Genomic DNA, 21,839 nt, shown 5'->3' on the forward strand with positions numbered 1-21,839 from the left:
GCATTCTATACTATTGTCTCAAATTTTTTTTTTTTATGAAATCTTTTTTTTTAAAGATTTATTTATTTATTTGACAGAGATCACAAGTAGGCAGAGAGGCGGGCAGAGAGAGAAGAGGAAGCAGGCTCCCTGCTGAGCAGAGAGCCCGATGTGGGGCTCCATCCCAGGACCCTGGGATCATGACCTGAGCCGACGGCAGAGGCTTTAACCCACTGAGCCACCCAAGCGCCCCTATTGCCTCAAATTTTAAAACTGCATTTCCCACTTTGCTATGTAACCTATCTTCTTTCATCTCGGCTCATGCTACGAACAATTCCTCTGGCAGTTTTTAGGATGTTCTTCCTGGACCGTTCCACCAGAAGAACTATGTAAAGCCTTCTCTTCTCTTCTCTCCTCTCCCCTCACTGAAACCATTCCCCAAATGCTTTCCATAGTCCCTTGAGCAGTCCTACCTCATGCGACAGGAGCAAGGACACATTCCCCGTCATCCCCTCCGCTGACTGACATTCGCACTGTCGTCTCACTCATTCTCCTGACAAGAATCCTCTACTTCCGGGTTCAGCCAGCTCCCACCTGTGTGACGAACGATACACACAGGCCAACCACCGCATCCGGACACTGGGCCAGCAGCAGGAAAACACACCAGGGCACACTCTCCCCATCACAAATGGAAGAAAAGGGGAGAATGGGTACTAACTGCCAGGCTATTTCCTGTCAGGCTCTGTGACCAACGGGAGTGCTGATCCAATGAATGGATCCCCATTCGGATCCTTTCATTGTGCTCTCCGCTAAAAGGTAAAAGGAGGATCCCCCATTCAAGCAGCATGAATGAGCGCAGTGTTCCACGGCTGTTTCGGCCTCGTCTCGGGGAGAGGCTGAAATGTGAACCGGCAGGTAGGCTCATCTCCACCTCCACTGGGTCATAACGAACTCTGAAACACACACACAAAGGCCTCTTTCCTGACCTGCTCACTCCAGCTCCATTACACTATTTAAGGCACAGACAAAAGCAAATTAAGTTGGTCATCTGGGCGATCGAAGGGAGAACAGTCCGGTTGACATGGCAGAAAGCCTCGAGCGCTACAGCCAGAAGCCTGTTTCTCGGCTGTGGTTTCCTTGAACTGTTTCCCTAGAACTCACGAGTCTTCGGGGTCCCGAAGTTCCATCTGTCTTAACATTACTTTTTTATAAAGAGTTCTTCATTTCCATAGCCTAAAATAAGGTCAGGAGAAAATGATGCCCCAGCTAGGTATTAAGAACCTGGAAGGTGAGCCAAGAGTTGGGGATTGCCTCTCCTTGGCGGTGGGGGGTGGGGAGAGGAGCGCAGAGACAAGTCATGGCCCCACATTAAATGCTCTTTGATCTTTGCCTTCGTGGGGGTGGCGGGCGGGGGAAGAAAACCTTCAAGTCCAGCAAATTATACTGACAATGTTGAAATTCTGGTCTTGTCCAAAGAAAAATGGGCAGTTTCTTCTAGAACTGGATGAACACTGGCTGTTGCTTTTGCATTATTTATACACACAGCCACTCACACTTGAAGAGGAGGCTGTCAGCATACACAGAAAATTGCAAAGGGCAAGGAACTCAGCCTTTTAATGAACAACTGAAAACCTGGCTGAAGCGAAAGTCGGAAGCCGATTCTCCAGGCCTGAGGTGCCCGTGGCTGACTGGGGGATCCCAAGGCAGCTGGCTCACTCCAGCATAGCACATGAGGTAGGAAAGGCAGTACTGCCTCTGTTGCCTGAACCCTGAGGACCCTTCCAGGGGAGACAAGACCCAAAACTGAGCTCAGCTTGGGAACCACAGCACTGGGTAGTGGGTGCTACAGACATCAGAGACCCATGGCTACCGGAGGAACCAGGTCCTTATTCACCATAAGCCCTGTTCAACTTGTAACAGGGGCACAGAGGATGCCTTCTCCAGGCAGGCCACCCTGGATGCACACGTCCTTCTTTTCTGTAGGCTCACTCCTCTCAAAGTGCCCTGAGCAAGTGTAATGTAGTTACTATTATCAGAAAAGGCATTTTCTCATCACTCTTTAACACAGAAAGAGGTTCAGAAAAAAAATATGACGGGATTATTTAACAGGAACGCATACAATTCCAGAAATCACTCTGCCCTGTCTTTAGGAAGAGCAATGTTTTGGTCATCAGAAGCTCTGCTAGGCTTAGTCAGATCAGTGCCAGGAATTCTGTGAACTAGAGGTCAGGCTGCCAAGATTCAAAAGAAATGTTGATAGTAAGTGTTTGCACAGAGATACCAGAGTGGGACAGCTACCCACTGCCAGCATGCCATCCAGCCGCGATGCAGATAGGAAAACCAAATTTTCCAGCTGTCCCCTTGTGCTGTGAAACTTAGTAAAAACAAAACAAAACAAAACAAAAACCAACAAAGAAATAAAAAAAACAAGCTCTTACCTAGCTCTCCTCGAAGGTTAACAAGTTCTTGAGATAGGGTTTTGTGTTGTTTCAGTGCTTCCTCCCGCTGCGGAAAACACACATCAAGTTACTAATGTTTTCAAGAGGGTCCCTTTCAGAAAGGCACACATTCGTTATCACCAGGAAAATGAGACTCAGAATGGAGAAGCCAAGATATGAATCATTTAGACTAACAGTTTGAGTTGTTAAAGAAAAACACAGATGTCCCTTAGTTGTTAAGGAAATTCATGTTTCAAAAATCTTTATTTTCTCAGGTCCTCGTGAAACTTTCATTTGAGGCACTGCATGGCACTTTTAAAAATATTTACTTTGAGCCAGGCTTCACTGCTGATCCGCAGAACCTCTCAGCAAATGCATACTTAAGACTTAATGCATTCTCCTCCTCCAAGGGCAATAAAGCAGTAATCAGTTTAAGATAAATATTTAATGTTCTAAACGTATGCACTTATATGCACTTTGTCCTGTATTTGCAAATAAAAAAAGTTTTGTTGCAAGGTCAATCTTTCTAAAAGGGACATACAAGTTTGTTATACAGCTACAGCCAAAAACAAGCCTTCAAAAAAAGACAAAATTAGATTAATTTTACTCAGCTCCACATTAGTTTTCTAAGGATTATTAAACTTGGGATCAGCTATAATTATAAGGTGACGCTAGAGAAACAAATCAAAGAGAATCAGGCAACTGTTTCAGTATCAAAAAAGCTATTATTTATACTGCAAAGAAGAACAATTTCCAAGTTCCCAGCAACTCAAAGAGATCACACACACACACACACACACACACACACACACACACACACACACAAATACAGCAATAGTTTCTTAAAAGGTAAATACTCCACCACCAGGGATTAACTAAGGAAAAGGCAGAATTCAAAGCCCTCACTAGGATCACCCCGGACGGAGCTCCCGCGGCATCCTGCTTACACTACTGCAGAGATCATGAGACCCAGTCTTCCGCAGGCAAGAGCTGCTTGCCATTCAAAGCGTCCCCCCACTAATTCCAGACCACCTCTGCCTCGGTCCCTGATATTCTTCCAGAAACGCACTAGAAGCAAATACTAATTACCCTTGTTGCTGCACATGGAGGATAGAGGCACATTTTGCTGCTGGAGCAGCCCATTTTCCAGCTTCTGTCTCCAACTGTCCCCACCCCCCGCACTGTCCAAGAAGTGCACAGGTGGCCACACCACCCACCAGTCGGGTCTGCCTACATTCAAAGCTCTATCGGGAGGAGCGCCATTGGTCCTCGGTTAGCCTTACTTCGCGTCCTGCAGGTTACCGTATGCCTCTCTCCTGGCAGAAGCTGATTCTGCAGCTTCTGCCTTTGGCACAAGCAGCCTGCGATTACTTAAAGCCACAGCCCTTCATTTATGAAAAACGAGAGCCAGACATTAGACTGATCGATGGCCACTTACTTAAATATCAGCTGGTACAGTGGAAAGAAAAACGGACCTTCTCTGCCTGGATAATGGAGTTATTTTTAGATTTGTGAGCCTCTTTAGTCCCCCTCTTTAATTGAGGTCATTAGATTATCACACTTACCAAGAGAAAAGAAAAACTTGTTCTCCGAAACCTGTATACTGAAGAAGCCTATGAACTAGCTGGAGAACAATCCAAGTGCGCATTTTGTGATTTACAATTTAAAATGACATTATCATGAAACGGATGGTGCTTGCCGCGAAATTTAATCTCAATGCTTAGAACACGGTCCACTGGTGTTAAAGGGCAAACGTGAAATGCTGATTTGGGACTTGGAGAGCAGACATCATCCAAAGCTTTTTTTACTTTGTGGTGGTCTCTCACTAAAAGAGCTGAGAACTTAAGGAACAATGTGCTAACACGGTCACATGGATAGTTAACAGTGACTGCGATTTCAGGACATGTCCTCATTGAGTATGTTTTGCTATTAATGTATTCTAAATGCTTGATTTTTTTTTTAAGATTTTATTTATTTATTTGACAGACAGAAATCACAAGTAGGCAGAGAGGCAGGCAGAGAGAGAAGGGGAGGCAGGCTCCCCGCCAAGCAGAGAGCCTGATGTGGGGCTTGATCCCAGGACCCTGAGATCATGACCTGAGCTGAAGGCAGAGGCTTTAACCCACTGAGCCACCCAGGCGCCCCTAAATGCTTGATTTTTAAGTGCAGTATTAAGTTGTTCTGAAATCACAAATCAGTGCGTCCAGGTTTTTAAAAAATGAACAAGTCATGAGTTTTCTGATATAGAAATTAAGCCTTGAGGAAAATCAATCTGGATAAAATTGGGGGGAAAGCACATAAAAATACATATATTACATGCTTCTCCTGATGCCATGAATTTAAGCCTTAATTTTGTTTGCTTAGCAATTTAGTTCAAGTAAGTATTAGCAAGATTTGTCACTCCATGTCAAGAAAACCTAAAGCTTAATAGCCACAAGCAATCCTGCAAAACATTCAGGACTTACTTAAAATTCACTTTCTAATAGTAGTTAAATTGCGAGTAGAAGGCAAAACTGGCAAGAAGTTAAATAACTTTTCAAACTTTCCTAAATGTGCTAAGTGAGGACTGAAAAACTAAGCTGATGTATAGTTTCCAGGAGTAATGTTGGGGAAATGTTTACATCCTAGCAGAGATACATACCACGTGATCCCTTGGCTTCTTAAAGAGATTTTGGGGACAGGGAATTTCAGTCCATGTGAACACCTCCCCCAACTCTTCCACACTCTACCTTCCTTACTCAATGCCCAGAAGCCACTGATGTCTTCCAAGCTCTGTCAATCCGAGCACACAGTGACAGGAAGGCTGTGAGGTCACCAGCCAGTCTCTTGTCTAAATGAGTTGTTCCAAAGTTAGTCAGTTCTAACGAGTCTTGAACCTACCACACTTTCTCTGTTAGTGCCACCTCGACCACAGTCCTGATCTCCACCAATTCCTTCCTGCACTAGTGAGAGCAACCCTCCACACAACCTCGAAGAGGGCTGCTAGGTTCATGTCCCATATTCTTTGTATACACAAATGCCCTCACTCGAAGCGTATTGCATGGGATATGTGAAAAAGAAACTTTACCCTAGTTCTAAGAGCCTCAATCATCCAGTCCTGTTTAGACTCTAATTCCTTCCTTGTTCTGTTCAAGTCACACTTGCCATGTGTCCCACCTTCACAATCTGGAAAGCGTGGTCTTTACCTGACCCATTATATAAACCTCAGTGTCAATCACAGTTACCATCTCCTTCCCCTCAAAGCCTAGAGAAGACATTTATCTTTCCAAATTGGTTGGCAAGTTATTGCTATGAACCAATTAATCAAGGACCATTCCAGGTGCTGGGTGAAACATGAAAGAAATTTAAGACATGATTCTTGCCCTCAAGAAGCTTGGAACCGGGGTGCCTTGGTGGCTCAGTTGGTTATTGTCTGCCTTTGGCTGAGGTTATGATCCCCAGGTCCTGGGACTGAGCCCCGCATTGGGCCCCCTGCTCAGTGGGGAGTCTGCCTCTCCCTCTCCCCCGCTCATTCTCTCTCAATTAAATAAATTTTTAAAAAGAAAAGAAGCTTGGGACCTAGGTAGGTCTAAAACGTCCACGCTCAATTCTTCAGTCATTACTCAAGGCAGATGACCTCATCTGGGGGGAAGCAGTACAGGATAATGGAAAAACCAAGGGCTTTTAAAAAATCCTACGTGAAATGCCAACTGCAGTGTCCACACCATAGTCCGTGTCAGTTTCTGTCTGACTCTCTTTGGGAACTTGCCCTTTAAGATACCTATCCTTTACTTGTAGATGATGAAAACACGTTTTGTCACTCTGATACTGATTGCCCGTTTCTTTTTATTCAGCTGCTCCTAAATCAGTGTTTCTGTCCTAGATGAGAAACTCTTTATAGTCTAGATAACAAGTTTATTTAATCCTCTTTGTATTTTAACACGCAGAATTCCACACAATATGAAAAAAGAGGGAGGTAGATATCTGGATAGAAATATGCTTTCTACTCATGTGTTAAATGTATGAAGTGTTCCAAGGAAAAATTGGATTCACTATAATTTAATTAGGAGTCCCCTGGATACAGGCACTTAAGCTCTGGCTGCCGTCCCATCAGGGGGCCTGAATCTGTTAGCTGTTGAAAAGCATCCACAGCAGAAAAGAGCCCTGTCGGATGGCTCAGATGTGTGCTGTCTCTGACCTCCTCCCCACCACTCATACGATGAATCACGTCCACTCTATTTTGTTCTGAGACATTTTTACTTATAGTAGACTGCTGGTGTCTTTTCCAAATTCACCTTATTTGGGTACTACTTTAGGCTGGATTTCACACTGGCTATTTGTACAGAACATTGCACAACTATGCAAGGCTAAACCGAGGTTGGGAACAAACTAAAACCAGCAACAGTGTGTCCTCCGGGAAACAGAAAGTGTGGTGTTAGTTTCCAGATTGATGAGGCACTTATAGAACTTACAGATAATGAACTATCATTATTAGATTTGCAACAAAAGGATAAGTCATACTTCTAGGATTCCCTATAGTCAATCCTTTTTATCCACACTCTAATGCTCTAAAACCATTTAGAAAAACTTAGCAATAAGATATACGTATATATAGATCAGTCGACATCTACCGTCCATATCTACCCATCCGTACATCAATCAGTTAATCAATCACTTCCATAATGGTATGAGAGGACCAAAAGGTTAAGAGGAAAATTGTTCTGAAGAATTACTTAACTTTTCCCCTGGTTATGTCTTTCCTTTCTGTTTTATAACAGTGTCCTGTACACATTAGGCAATCAGTAAATATTTGCGGATTGGTTTTAAAGAGCAAAGAACATTTACACAACGACTTTATATGTTCGTCTTTACACCTGGGAATCCATCCTCCCCATTCGTTTGTTTGCTCAGGTACAGATGACACGTCTGTTACATATAAAGCCCTGCCACAGCTGCTGGGGTGGGTTCCTAAGAAGGAACTAGACACAGATCCTGTTCTCAGTGAGCTTCTGGTCTTAAAAAGCAGAACGAGTGCAGATGGTTGTCTGTAATATAAGGTAGAGAGTGACAGAGAAATCTAAGTGCTCCTAGAATCCAGAAGGTAGACTGAGCATAGAGCTAGACGGACCATGAAATAAAAGAGGGAGGCTGTTTTGTTTTGAAGATTTATTTATTTTAGGAAGAGAGACAGAGTGTGTGTGTGTGTGTATGCGTGCAAGCAGGGGGAAGGACAGAGGGAGAGAATCCTCAAGCAGACTGCCCTGCTAAGCACTGAGCCAGATGCAGGGCTGAGTCCATGATCCGGAGATCATGACCTGAGCCAAAACCAAGAGCCAAATGCTCAACAGACTGAGCCACCCAGGCGCCCCTAAAAGAGGGAGCTTTTGAGCTGAATTTTAAGAAATTCAGTGGAGTCACAATTCCATGGGCTTTAAAACCTTTAAAGTCAGGTGCAAGATGAAATTCCCGTACAGTGAAAGGATCCCAGAAACTCAGTAAGAGTTTGCCCTGTTGTTGACTGACAAAACATCTGTCACTGTGTCCAATCGAGTGAGGTTTTTCCTCTAGTGTTCCATCCACTCCTTCTCCCACTGAGCATCTCAAAGTGTTTGGTTTGTGTTTGCGGGCCAGGCTGTATGGGAAAAAAAGTACCTTGAAACACTAGGAGCATGCAGACTGTGGAAGGTTCATGCCACACGAGGCATTTAGGAACCAAAGGAAGAATAGATAGGGGTCTTTCATCCCACATCCACTTCTGGGCCTTTCCTCACCGAGGACCACGGTAGGCAGGCCTGCCTGATCTATTTAACTTGCATTTTCTACTTGGCTGTTTGTACAATGAATCCATGTGAATCACATGTAGGTAGTGACTGGATGCTACTGTAAGAGCTGAACATGTCGGTATATGAGGGAGAAGGGCAGTAGCCTAGTAATGGTATTTGAACCAAGGATGAAAAAGCACAGGAAGTTCATAGGTGATGTTGAGTTCCTAGTGTCTCAGACCCAGGTGCAAGTCCTGGTCTTCCTCTAACTGTCTGTCTGCTGAGAGTCAAGTTACTTAACAGCTCTATGCCTCCATTTTCTTCCTAGTAAATTCCAACTGGTGTCTTTGGATAACACTTAATGTCTAGAACTTCCTAAACAGTCAACCAACATTATATCCCTCTTACTTCCCCTCCACCTCACCAATTACAAAACAGGAACAGAGAGGCAGTGAAGCGAGGCTAAAAAGGCAGCTCATGCCAAATTATAGTCTTATATTTCAAGTTACACCCCAGAGTCATCCAGAGGAAGTATGTGAGTCCTGTATATAATTTTAGTTTCCTAATAGCTATATTACTTAAAAGTTTGTAAGATTAAATTTTAATGTGTTTTATTTAACCCAGTATATCCAACACATTATCATTTCAAAATTATTCAGAGTATCTTACACCCTTTTTTTCATACTGTCTTTGAGATCCATGCATATATTTTAATGCTTGTCTGCATATCTTAATTTAGACTTACTGTACTTTAAGTACTTGGTAGCTCCATAAGGCTAGTAACTGCCATGTTGGACAGGTAGGCTGTAGACAATGGAGAAACCACTGAAGGTTTTGCTTAGTAGAGTGGAATGCTTTGGAAAGACGAATCTTTTAGCAGTGCTTGGAGTAGATTACAGTGAAGAGAGTGTGGGCCTAAAGACTAATTAAGAAGTTATCATAATCTATTGGACAGTTATCCAGAGTCCAAACAATGCTGGCATCAGTACGAATGGAAAAGAGGGGATGAGGGGGAGCAACACTGTGGGATGAGGGCTCACAGTACTTGACTCATCTCACATGAGAGGAAAAGGAGAGAAAGGAGCTGAATGAGGGGTTCATTAGGCTAGATATAGTAAAACAAAGTAATTGGTTTATCACAAAATAGACAAACTAATTGTTTCCGACATTTGATATTATGTCGCTTCCAATATAGCTTACTTGGTTAAATAAGCCAGCTTTCCAATTCCTTCTTACATATTAAAGAGAAACAGAAGGGCTATTTACTACTGTATATAAAAACTAGGTAAATGGGGCACCTGGGTGGCTCAGTGGGTTAAAGCCTCTGCCTTCAGCTCAGGTCATGATTCCAGAGTCCTGGGATCGAGCCCCACATCGGGCTCTTTGCTCAGCAGGGAGCCTGCTTCCCCCCCACCCTCTGCCTGCCTCTCTGCCTACTTGTGATCTCTATCAAATAAATAAATAAAATCTTAAAAAAAAAAAAAAAAACAACTAGGTAAATGGCTCCATCTCCCTTTCAAAAAAATGTTTCTGGACAAAGCTGTAAAATGTTCAAGTATTGATCTTAACTGTCTATTAGCGTGGTAACTTGCAAAGGCACAGACCAAGAGCCTGGCCTGACCAAGTGCCACGCTCCCCGAGCCCCAGGCTGGCAACTATATCACTGTAGCTCTGTAGGCAATGAACAGAGGTTTGTTGGGTTGAGCTGAACTCCAGAATAAGCAAATGGAACAGTTTTCTTCTTGAGATGTTATGTAATACCCATTCTTTTAGACTGTCATTAAAAAATATTTTAAATATTTTAAAAAGCTTGGGTAGCCCAGTGGGTTAAGCAACTGACTCTTGATTTCGGGTCAGGTCATGATCTTATGGTCACGAGACAGATCAAGCCTTGGGTCGGGCTCCTTGCTCATCAGGGATCTGCTTGAGACTCTTTCCCTCTGCTCCTTCTCCCAGCTAAAGCACGTGCGCTCGCGCGCTCTCTCTCTCTCTCTCAAATAAATAAATCTTTAAAAAAAATATCTAAAGAACTCAAATATAATCCCATCCCCGTGTTCCCCCTTAGGTAACTGTAGTCTTTGTTGCTAGGCCAGTAGCATCTGTTCCCAGAAACTTGGTCTTCTCAATGAATTCTAACTAGTCCCTGAGCTAACATCTTTGAAGAATGTCAGGGAAGAGTAAGTAAGCAAAGAAAATCTGTTTTGCATTTGTCGTACCACAAACTATTTTAGGAATGGACGGAAATTCTCAAGAGTCCCCAGACCCATACTGTGAGTTACCTCAGAAGTGTTCTTTAATCCACAAATATAATCAATCTCATTTTTCAAAGCATTAAACTAAAGGTAATATGGAAAGCTGTGTACAGTAAGACAAAAAAATATAGTGAAAAAATGATAATGCTAATATAGGCTGGAGATGGATAAAACGATTATCTCATGCCATTGTTGGTCTAAGTGATTCTGGAAACAAAAAGAAAGTAGTAGAAATGTTTCGATCCCAAATTTTTAGAGAGTGACTCAGGTACCAAGTGAGTTGACAAAACATAATTGGGTGAATTCTACCTGCTCGTACCATTCATCAACCGGAAAGTATTCCCTAGATGAGAGCATGAACACTGCCCCCCTACTGCCCCCCTCCCCTCAACGAGAAAGACTGTTAGAGGGTAGACATCCTTACCTCAGAGAGTAGATGCTGAATCACAACTGTTAATGCTTCAAACTTGGTATTACCACAGGAAAGAAGCTGTTTGAGCTGCAGGATAAATCCACTTTGGTTTTCACATTTTGTTTTATATTGAGCCAACTCAAGCGTTTTTTCAGAGGAGAGCACATCTGGAGATGTCTGTGTCTGGATACACAAACTTCTGGGATTCTTTTGCCTGCCCTTTTCAACTGTAAAAGGAATAAGTATACACAGGAAAATATGTGATTTTTTATAATCACTACCATCTGGGTTCAAAAACAACTAGATAAGCCACAGAAATGCATTTAAGCTATGTTTATATAAGGAAAGCATATGGATCAGAGCAGGAATTAATCAAATATCTAGATGTGTGGAATTTATAAACACGGACAATATCTTTAGCTCTGAGTTTGAAAGATTTAAACGGGGCAGAGAATTACGTAGGTGAAACAAACAGATTTAGCAATCCAGAAACATGGAAATTACATGCAAAATAATATTCACATCATAGTTTCTAATTTTCTAGGTAAAGTGGTACAGTAACGTGACTATGACAAGTCCTCTGACTCTATATTCTGATCACATATGCTGAGAGAAAAATGTAAGTGATTGGACTTTCAATGCCCTTCCCTCCTCCTACACATTTTCTACAAACTTCTTATCCTTTCCTGCTGATGGCCTGGTCATTACAAAGATTTATACTGCTGATGAGTCATTTCCTAATCTTTAGTAAATCATTACGTATACTGAAAATCTACTCACATTTTGCCCCTTAAGTTCACTGTTAAAAGGACTATACTCTTGACTATCCTTTTCTGTTTTCTATGAAACACAAGCTTTACTGTTTTTCCCCTCTCTAAGTACTAATAATGGCCTATGTATTTTGTTTAAGCTCATGCTAATGCTCCAAATCCAACTAAGATGCTTAGCTAAGTGATTATTCACTTTCTATGCCACAGTGTCCTGGGAATTACTCTATTTTAAATGAAAAACTGTTCACTGCTGGAACTACTCCAAATGTCTCAGTCACTTTAAATATCAAATGGAATTGGAAGAACACAAAACATGCTCCTTAGCTTCTCGAAATAATTAGGCCAAGTAATCAAAACAAAACTAAATCTGAAAAAAAGGTACAAGAAACTAAGAAAAAAAAATGTTCCTTTGTTTCAGAGGCATTCCCTACGACATTCACATTCTGTGGTAACAAGCCAACCTAAGAAAATTTTATAGATAGGAATTATTTTCTCCAATTTTTCAGGGGGATGAAAACCAGGGTAATTTCTTGAAGGAGAATAAACAAACCTCAGTATTCATGCTCCACGAACCAATGACAAAAAACACTCAATATATTCTTTAAAAAAAAAAAAGGCGGACGGGGGTGGAGGCTCTCATTTTCTATGGTACTTCCTATGGTTCAACAATTCAAATTTGTATTAATACTTGATAATTCACTGTTCTAAAATGACTAAACTATCTTCTATGTTTCAAAAAGACTTCAAGGGGAAAGTATTTGTCCATTAGTCTTTCTTAGTAATCATTAATAACTGTTTAGCACTAACCGCCATTTCCAAAGCAGATGAAGAAAGCAACCAAGTTCATAGTCATAGTACTAAAGTCCTGAAAGGAGAACTTTATTATAGACTCACAATGAACTAATTAATGAAAAATATTTTACAGTTTGTCAAAGTATCTGAGATTAGTATTCCTTTATTTCATGTCATTTCCTAAAATGTCCTTAGGAGCTCTATTTCTCATGTAACATATAATTACACAGTGTTTTACTGCTCACTGAGTATCCTCCCTTTTCCTCTCTTTCATCCACTTAGTAACTCTCCATAGGGAAACTGAGGCTCCAGGGCGGGAAGGACCTTCCCCATGCACAGAAGGCATCTATGGGACAGATTCAAAGTCAGAACCGAGGCCTCCAACACCCCTTCTTTACCGTTGCGACCCACCTTGGAAAGTGGAGATGGGATGGAGACATGACAGAAAACTAAAAACAATCATTCATGCAGTAATTGTAATAAAATGTTACTTTATGCTTATCAGGCCTGTGTAGATAAACACCTGTGTTTTATATGAGTTTATACAAACTGATATAAGTGTATAGTTTTATGTAATTTTATACAAACAGAACAGCCCAAAACAGCTTTTAACCCTTGGACCATCTAGAATTTCCTGTAACAAACTGCAGATATAAATTCATTCTCCAGACATAATCACTGTATGTCCTACCAATACTTACTGAAATATTCATTTATGTATTTATTGCTAGATTTCTTTGAGTTTATCATTCCTTGAATCCCTTAACAATGTTTGACTCTCTATAATTTCTATACCAATTAAATATCAGTTTTAAAACTGTTAGATTACAATTATTTTAAAAATCTGAGATGTAAATATTGTATTCTAACATTTTTGAAGAAAGCATTCTTTAAAATTCTTGCCTACTGAGACTTCCAAATGAATTTCACTGGTCAAGTTCTAGTACATTACTTCATATGGAGATAAATTTAATTTATTAAACATTGTTTTTCCACCTTCAGATTCAAAATACAGGTGCTCCTTTTGTAGCACCAGATTTTATATTTTCCTTCATATTATTTCTTATTCCAAAGTGAAGCAATAGCCACATGTTATGTTTGGTTTCTTTATAAACTAAATTTCTTTCACCATATTACATTTTTATAATTTACTATAAAGTATTTCCTAGTAATATTGTTTGAATAAATTACTTGATATTGCTTATCTTTTTTCCTTATTAGGTGGTTAATTCCATTACTAACATTATTTTAAAGGAGACAGCTTTATTTTTCTCTTGGTGTGGGATTAGCTATGTTTCTCAGTGTGCATAGATTTTAAAATAAAACATCTACATCATGTGAAGAATCTGTCCATACCGTTTTTGAAGTGTTTAGGAAATACAGGTTGGATTTGCTGATTCTATATTAGGCCTCTGAAACCATCATGGTTTTCAGTAGCTTCTATTTCATTTAATCCATTTTATGAAAGGTTCTTCCTAAGCCACAGTGGCTTCAAATTCCTGAGACATATTCTTTTCTTTAATTAAAAAACTTTTTTGGGGGGCGCCTGGGTGGCTCAGTGGGTTAAAGCCTCTGCCTTCGGCTCAGGTCCTGATCCCGGGGTCCTGGGATCGAGCCCCGCATCGGGCTCTCTGCTCCGTGGAGAGCCTGTCTTCTCCTCTCACTCTGCCTGCCTCTCTGCCTACTTGTGATCTCTGTCTGTCAAATAAATAAATAAAATCTTTAAAAAAAAAAACAACAAAACTTTTTTTATCATCTGAAATGTAATCCCTCCCCATTTTTTTGAGGTATAACTGACATTTAATATTATATTAGTTTCAGATGTGTAACATAATGGTTCACTTTTTTATATCCTGGGGAATGATCACCCTAATAGTCTAGTTAACATGTTAGCACACGTGGCTACTTTTTTTTTTCTTATTAGAACTTTAAAGTTCTCCTCTCTTAACAAGTTTCAAATACACAATACAGTATTATCAACTCTAGTCCCATGCTGTACGTTACATCCCCATGACCTGCTTATTTCATAACGGGAAGTTTGTCCCTTCTGACCCTTTTCACCCATTTCACAACCCCATCTCACCCCCGAAAAAAACTTCATTTTCCTCAGATATGTCAGTCGGACAGTGTAAGCTGTTCCCCAGTCTGCTGCTGAGGAATCGGATGGCTTATGTCCACAAGTGAGGCTGGCGACTCTACCTTTCCTTTACTATATTTTGGTTGCTTTAGCTTTTCATAACAAAGTGTCATCTGTACCTATGAAGGTCTTATTCTCCATATTTTGGAACTGTTAACTGTGTCAGGACACGTATACTCTCTGGAAGTTTCGAAAGCTCTCTAGGACCCAACACTGTATTAAGAATGCTGCTAAGATTGGGGCACCTGGGTGGCTCAGTGGGTTAAAGCCTCTGCTTTCGGCTCAGGTCATGATCCCAGCGTCCTGGGATCGAGCCCCGCATCGGGCTCTCTGCTCAGCGGGGAGCCTGCTTCCTCCCTTCTCTCTCTGCCTACTTGTGATCTGTCTGTCAAATAAATAAATAAAATCTTTAAAAAAAAAAAAAAAGAATGCTGCTAAGATTACTCTAGAATGAATGTTAAGTAGTTTCTGTTAAGGTACACCCCGGAAAACCACCGCCGGAGTCTGACCGTACCCCAGCTGTGCAAGGCGCTTGGTGCTTAGCTGCTTTTCGTCTGTGCGTTGCCTGGTTACTGTCTCACCTGCAGCTGCCGGGCTAAGGTGCTAACTCTTGCCAGGGAAACGGGGGAGGGACAGCACCTGCGCCCCAGTAAAAGCCAGTGCCCACATGACAGCTACCTCTTCTCTCAGGCTTTCGTCACGGCCGGAGGACCGGCGTTTCAAGAGTCGGGGAACCCCTCCAATGGGCATGAGCTCTTACTGATCCAGCCACGAAGCCCTCAAACGTCACCCCTAGAACGCAACATTGCTCCGCCTCAGGTAGTGGCTGAAATCGTCAGACCTGTACATCACGAGGGGTTTCCACGCAACCCACCAAAAATCTCATGCAAACATTTAAAAAACAATTCAGGTCAAGTCTGTCTGCCTAACTTTATACACTCAAACTGATGTTTAAGAACAATAAAAGCTTAGGGGCACCTGGGTGGCTCAGTGGGTTAAAGCCACTGCCTTTGGCTCAGGTCATGATCCCAGGGTCCTGGGATCGAGCCCTGCATCGGGCTCTCTGCTCAGCAGGAAGCCTGCTTCCTCCCTTCTCTCTCTGCCTGCCTCTCTGCCTACTTGTGATCTGTCTGTCAAATAAATAAAATCTTTAAAAAAAAAAAAAGAACAATAAAAGCTTAGTGATAAGCCTTCTCTGACACATGCTAGCATTGACTGTTGAATTCATAGCTGGTCAACAAGAATCTATCCTACTGAGAAGCCTACACTGGCGTGCAGTGACATTAACTGAAGGACTCCCGCCACACACTTGTTTGCAAAGGACAAGATCAAAACACAGCCCAAATGTCCAGATAGAAGACTGGTTAAACAAACTTATGGTACAGTTATATAGTGAAATATCACAGCTGTAACAGAAAGTAGGGCATACTCTGTGGTAAATGAGAAAACCATAGTAAAGAGGACTGTAGACAGAATGCTCTGCTGTGTGATGATGAAAATATAAGAGCACATTTTCTCTTTTGCTTATAAATTCATAACAAAATTATTCCATAATACACATACAAGTACTAACAATGTTTACCTTTTCAAAAACAGAATAGGAACCAGAGAGGTATAAGATGTTCTGATATATTTTCCTTACTTTTAATCATGGTGTAAAAATACCACCTTTCCAAAATTAAAGAGTATTTTTTTTTAAAGGTGGTTAAATTGGGGATGCCTGAGTGGCTCAGTCAGTTAAGCTTTGCCTTCGGCTCAGGTCATGGTCCCAGGGTGCTGAGATCGGCTCCCTCTTTCTCCATCTGCCTGCTTTTCCCCCTTGCTTGTGCTCGAGCTCGCTTATGTGTGCACAAGCTCTCTGACAAATAAATAAAATCTTAAAAAAAAAAAATAAAGGTGGTTAAACAATTCTGAGCACCTAAATCGTTAACACTTAGTCATAAAAATATAATTAATCCATGTTTCTTCCTTGGGGAATGGAGACGAAGATCTAAGTAATACAGGTTTTGTTGTATGTGACAAGTCAAAATACATTCAGACTTAAGGAGGAAACAAAACACTGACGCATTCTAAGAGTACAGGTCTTCAAAATTTAACGTAAGAGCAAATCAGCAAACAGACTGCTCTCTACCTAGAGCTGGGAAATCAAGTTGCGGCCTCAATCTTCCGCTCCATATACTGTGCTCCCTAAGGACAAAATCGTGCCACAAGGTAGATGATGACCTAGTTTGAGCATCTTTCCCCCCTTCTCACTCCTGGCCCAACTGAAGATCAGAGATGATGCAAAAACCTCCAATGATGCTCAAAGCCAAAATGCTCATAAACAGGGTACTTCATAACTAAAACATAGTTTCCCTTAAACTCTACAGGAGCTATGATTTATAGGAAATTAAAATATGAACCAAACTTGTCCCTGTGTCCCCTTTTTTAACACGTTACTGTTTTGGTAATGCAGCTGTATTCAACTGGGTGTTGTACATAAACAATGAATCTTGGAACACTGCATCAAAAACTAATGATGTATTTTATGGTGACTAACATAACACAATAAAAAAATAAAAATAAAAAATAATAAAAATACAAAAGAATTTATTATACCCATTAACAGGACATGTGATTTCCAAGAATCAACTTAGTCAGAAACCCTTAAAATTGCGTATTTCCTTCTACATAGATTTGGACATTCGTCAACAAGACAATTACCAATATCATGTCTGATCCAACCGTCCTGGGAGTTACTGTAATGAAATTGAAACCTCCATCAAGAAAACAAAAGTCATGAATCAAAGACATGTGCTTACTTGAAAACCAACTGTTTGTTATCTTTGTTCCTTCTACTCTAAAACCTCAGTTTAATACAGTTTCAAACTAGCCTAATGAACTTATTTATCATCTTGAGGAAGGTAGTTGGGTAAAAAAGGAATTGGTCCCCTTTTCAGGCTCTAGTCACTCAGGCACAAAGATCCCCAAGTCAAGACAAAAAGGCTTTTGAGAAAAATTCAACCATTAAGACATGGACCAACCCACTACCTGCTGGAGACACAGCCATCTTAAGGCCAAAGAAGCCGTTTATTGAATGTGCTGGGTTTCCAAATAGTAAAGTCAAGTAAGAGACAAGACCTCAAGAATAGTTTGTCTTGGCTTCCACAAAATGCAAAACTATATACTGCGTTTAGTAACTAACATGCCTAGTTTTTTTTTTTTTTGCATACCTATTAAACTAGTCATTTGCTCACCAAATATTTTTCCAAAATCTACCACAGTAACTTTGCTGGGTGATGGAAGGACCTGTTGTGGTGTCCTGGGGCAGGGGAGGGGAGGCATGTAGAGAAGGTGCTGTTGGACAGGCATGCATGAAGACTGCCACCATCTTGGGTGAATCATGATTCCCTAGTATACATCTCTTTCTGCTCAGCTTGCACAGAATCCTCCCATCTGCACTGAAAACTAATATGTGTGGGGTAATAAAATACAGGTAATGAACTAATGGGTTGGACAGACAACCAATTCCCTTCTTTCTGCCTTAATGTGACCCAGTACTCCCAAAACCCTTAATAGGGACACCTATCTCTACATAAGTTCTTTCAGTCCATTTCCTAGACACTGGCTGATAGATGTTCATGCCGGGATATCCCATGAAAACAAAGCATTAAAAGGAAATTATTGGGAAATACATGTTCTAATAAGAGGGAGGACCCAGTTATAACCAATCGCCCAGATGTCTACGGTTCATTCAGTCAATGTCAACTGGATGTGCTTCTGACAAACTGCTCCCTGCTCTTAAGGAACCTGCATGCATCTGAGAGGAAGAGGCCACCAGCAATGGCAATATGATTTGATAATTAGCTAATAGAACCGCGTGCAGAGTGTGGTGAGTCCAGGTGGAGAAACACCTAGATCCGGGGCAGTCAGGATAAGGGTACAGGAGGCAGAGTTTGCACGGGCATGTGCTCATCTGGGAGACAGAGAAGGAACAAAGGCCAGCAGAGGCGCTGGGGAACAGGGGGGCCCTGGATACTCCCAAGGTTAAAGCACAATGAGGGGGCTGAGGCATAATCAGGGTGCTGACACGTGTGCCACACAAGGTTTTATCATGGGGGTGGCAGAGCGGGGGTCAGGGGGCACCGCGAAAGAGAGGAGAGGTGCCCAGGGAGGTCAGGAGGAAGGCCCAGGAAGAGAAGCCACGGGTCAGCAGCAGTGAGAACAGGCAGGAAATGGTGCGTGTGTTTACGAGGCAGAAGAGGGGGACTTTGTGACCCGTTGGATCAAGGGGAGCCCAAGAGGAGTCACGAGTTTCCAGCTAGGAAATAACACAAGAGGAGTAGATGAGCCCGTGGGAATGAGCGTGAGGGCAGAGAGAGGGGAAGCATCTGGTGTGGGACACAGCGAGGAAGGCGTTAGGACATTCTCTGACACAGCTCTTCCTGCTCCTAAAGGGTCCATTCTAAACTCATCTGCTCTGTAACACTCTCCAAATTGAATCACCTGCAGTGTCTTTTGCCTGAGAAGCAATCAGCTCTTTATCTTCTACTGTCCTGAGTACTGTCGCTAACAAAATCATATGAACCCACACTTCCTACTTGCATCAGTGGAACAGTAAACCCACGGTAACCTGTGTCATCTCACCAAGATGTTTAACTTGTCATTCATGTCATCAATTATTACCTTAAATTTATGTAAACATTTGTAGTGTTCCTTTCATTATTTGTTTACTCTAAGAGATACTAATCACAATTTAGAAGCCACATACAAATTTTTCTAGCCTAGGCAGGTATGGCATTTCTTTACATGAAACCATTCAAGCCCAGGAAAGTGATAGGAAGACTATTAAAATTACCTGAGCTAACTCTTTTTGGGGTGGAGGGTGAGACTTTAAGAAACCTCAATATTTAAAATTTTGCATTACTGTATTTTGTCAGAAATATTTAGTCATTACCATATATAGTCAGAATTTGTTTGCAATGGTTTGTATTACATGTAAAAGCATTTTACTTTACATTTTAAAAGTCGGAGCACCTGGGTGGCTCAGTTGGTTAAGTGTCTGTCTTTAGCTCAGCTGATGATTGCAGTGTCCTGGACTGAGCCCTGGTCAGGCTCCCTGATCGGGGGGAGTCTGCTTCTACCCCCACCCCCCACAGCCATTTGTGCTCTCTCTCACTTGCATGCTCCCTCAAATAAATAAAATCTTAAAAAAAATATATTTTAAAAGTAGATTACAAAACAGAAAGCATATTCATATTAAAAACTCCCATGTCAGAATAATTTTTTTCTCAAAAACAAACAAAAAAATAAAAACAGCAACAACAACAAAAAATCAAAACTCCAAACTTGACCTTAACCATTTTACATGTACCTGGCAGAAAATAAGCAAATTTCTCATGTTCTTAAAATGGACTACAAACTACAAAGAAAACAAATTCATTACATCCAGAAATATTTTCAAGAAGTTATTAACCTCCCTCGATTCACTGGTTCCTAAATAATCTAGAAGTTCACCTTAATGGTAAGTTTATGAATTTCAGGACTAAAAGAGTATAAAAATGAAACAGAGCAAAAAATGTGCAAGTAATACAATTTTCATCCTGTAGCATTAACAATTCTGAAGATACTGAATGTAAATATCTTAATTGTAATCATCAAACATCAAAATTTCATCAGGTACAGTGGAATTTCATCAAAAAATAGAGGAAAAATCAACTTAAACAGGAAACAAGTATCTCTTGTTATACTCACTATATATGAGCAAATTGGATAGGACTTTTCAGAACACAAGGAAAGGGATAAAATACATATCCACCAAGTTACCACCAATGTGAATCAGATGCTGTTTCTCAAGACAGCAGTCATTGCTATGGGCTTTCCCCCTCTTATTATTAAACAAATTACCTAAAATATTAAATTCTAGCCTTCATGTGGACTTTTGTTTTGGTCTGAATGATCATTTTGACTTACCCAAATTAATAGGTAGCTAAAAAACTGCTTGACATCCTAAAGCCTGCTTATACCAACTGGTTCTTTGGATTTCAGCAATTGTGACATACACCCCCCCCCCCCCAAGGTGCCTTTTTTATTTAACACAGAGAAGAATACAGAATACAGCACTAAGAATAACATTTTGTCACCACTTGGAACTTATTCCAAAACAAGACCAAAAATTCTACAAGGCCCTTCCCTTCGCAGTGCCTACCTCAAGCACATTTGCTAGCCTGGAATTTTTGAATGCTATCTCTTCTGTGACTTTTACGTCTTGAGCTAGCCGGCTCATGTGAGGTCACCATTGTGTCCATGAGGCCATCCCCTGTGGGTCAGGGCTCACTCATGGCCGCAGATAGCATCCCAAACCACTGCATCTGTGTTGCTGCAAACCCATGTTGCCACATAGGAGACCCAGGAAAACAGCACAGCTGAATCCAGGCACATGCAGGCAAAAGACCTGAACGTGGAGGGTGGGGAATGGGGAATGTGCCAAATGTGCCAAAGTGGGTCAAAAGTGTGTATTAAAGACCACAGAATATCCTACAGTTGAGACCAAAAATAGCCAATTAAAACAACCAGCATTAAAAACTTCTATGACACAAACCACAGAAAAGAGAAGTTTATTCTCAAAGTACTAACCAGTTAAGAAAAAGAAATTGAAGAGACCAGGCTTCCAACTCAGGTCACCAGGGAACAAAGGGAAAAAGACAAGTCTCTCACCCAAAAGAAAGCTCTATTAGTCCTAGTTTTCCTAAGAGCTGGATAATTGCTATTTATAAAAATAACACTCACAGGCTAAAATAACTCAACATATCACTTAAGACAAACACAGAAAAATGATGTTCAATGTTGGAAACATTTAAAACCACATCTGATGTCTTTTTACCTAATAAATAATACGCATATACTATTAATGAAACATTTTTAGCTCTAAAACATGCTTTAGAGCTAACACAAAGTATTAAAATCTGTATTGTTTTATTTATAGGGTGGTTCTCGATTAACCAAAACTCAATCAGAATATTTCAACTGTTCTAATTACATAGTTACCAAATTTTCTTGCCATAGCCCTCTCATTGCTCCTGGTGAAAGACACTGCTATGCTTCCTATCCTGACTCCAGCTCCAAACTGTAATATATGATGTACTTCCCACGTTTGGGAGAAAACAGATTCCTACATTAAAACACAACTTTGGGTAGTAACAACTTCAGCTATGTGAAACTTGTGAGTTACAGCTAACTTTTAAAAACTTATCAAAACATGGAATGCCCAGGTGGCTCGGTCAGTTAAGCTTCTGCGTTCCACTCAGGTCATGATCCCAGGCTCTTGGGATGGAACCCC

At 41.1% G+C, this 21,839-nt stretch overlaps 1 protein-coding gene across 7 annotated transcripts in view; it reads right to left on the minus strand.

The window, feature by feature from the left end:
- MTUS1 (microtubule associated scaffold protein 1) overlaps window positions 1-21,839 on the minus strand; it is a gene marked incomplete at its 5' end in the record, with an annotated part of 168,740 nt that overhangs the window by 23,806 nt on the left and 123,095 nt on the right. For 5 of the 7 annotated variants that reach the window (XM_080796036.1, XM_080796035.1, XM_080796034.1 and 2 more), the window contains 2 exons: window positions 2,418-2,484; window positions 10,835-11,049. In XM_080796036.1, the coding sequence (XP_080652162.1) occupies window positions 2,418-2,484; window positions 10,835-11,049 (282 nt within the window). Of the gene's footprint in view, window positions 1-2,417; window positions 2,485-3,506; window positions 3,739-10,834; window positions 11,050-21,839 lie in introns of those variants that run through there. The other 2 variants (XM_080796039.1, XM_080796040.1) reach the window with 2 other exon arrangements.

This window comes from Martes martes (assembly GCF_963455335.1).
Source record: "Martes martes genome assembly, chromosome: 2".
Taxonomy (NCBI): Eukaryota; Metazoa; Chordata; class Mammalia; order Carnivora; family Mustelidae; genus Martes; species Martes martes.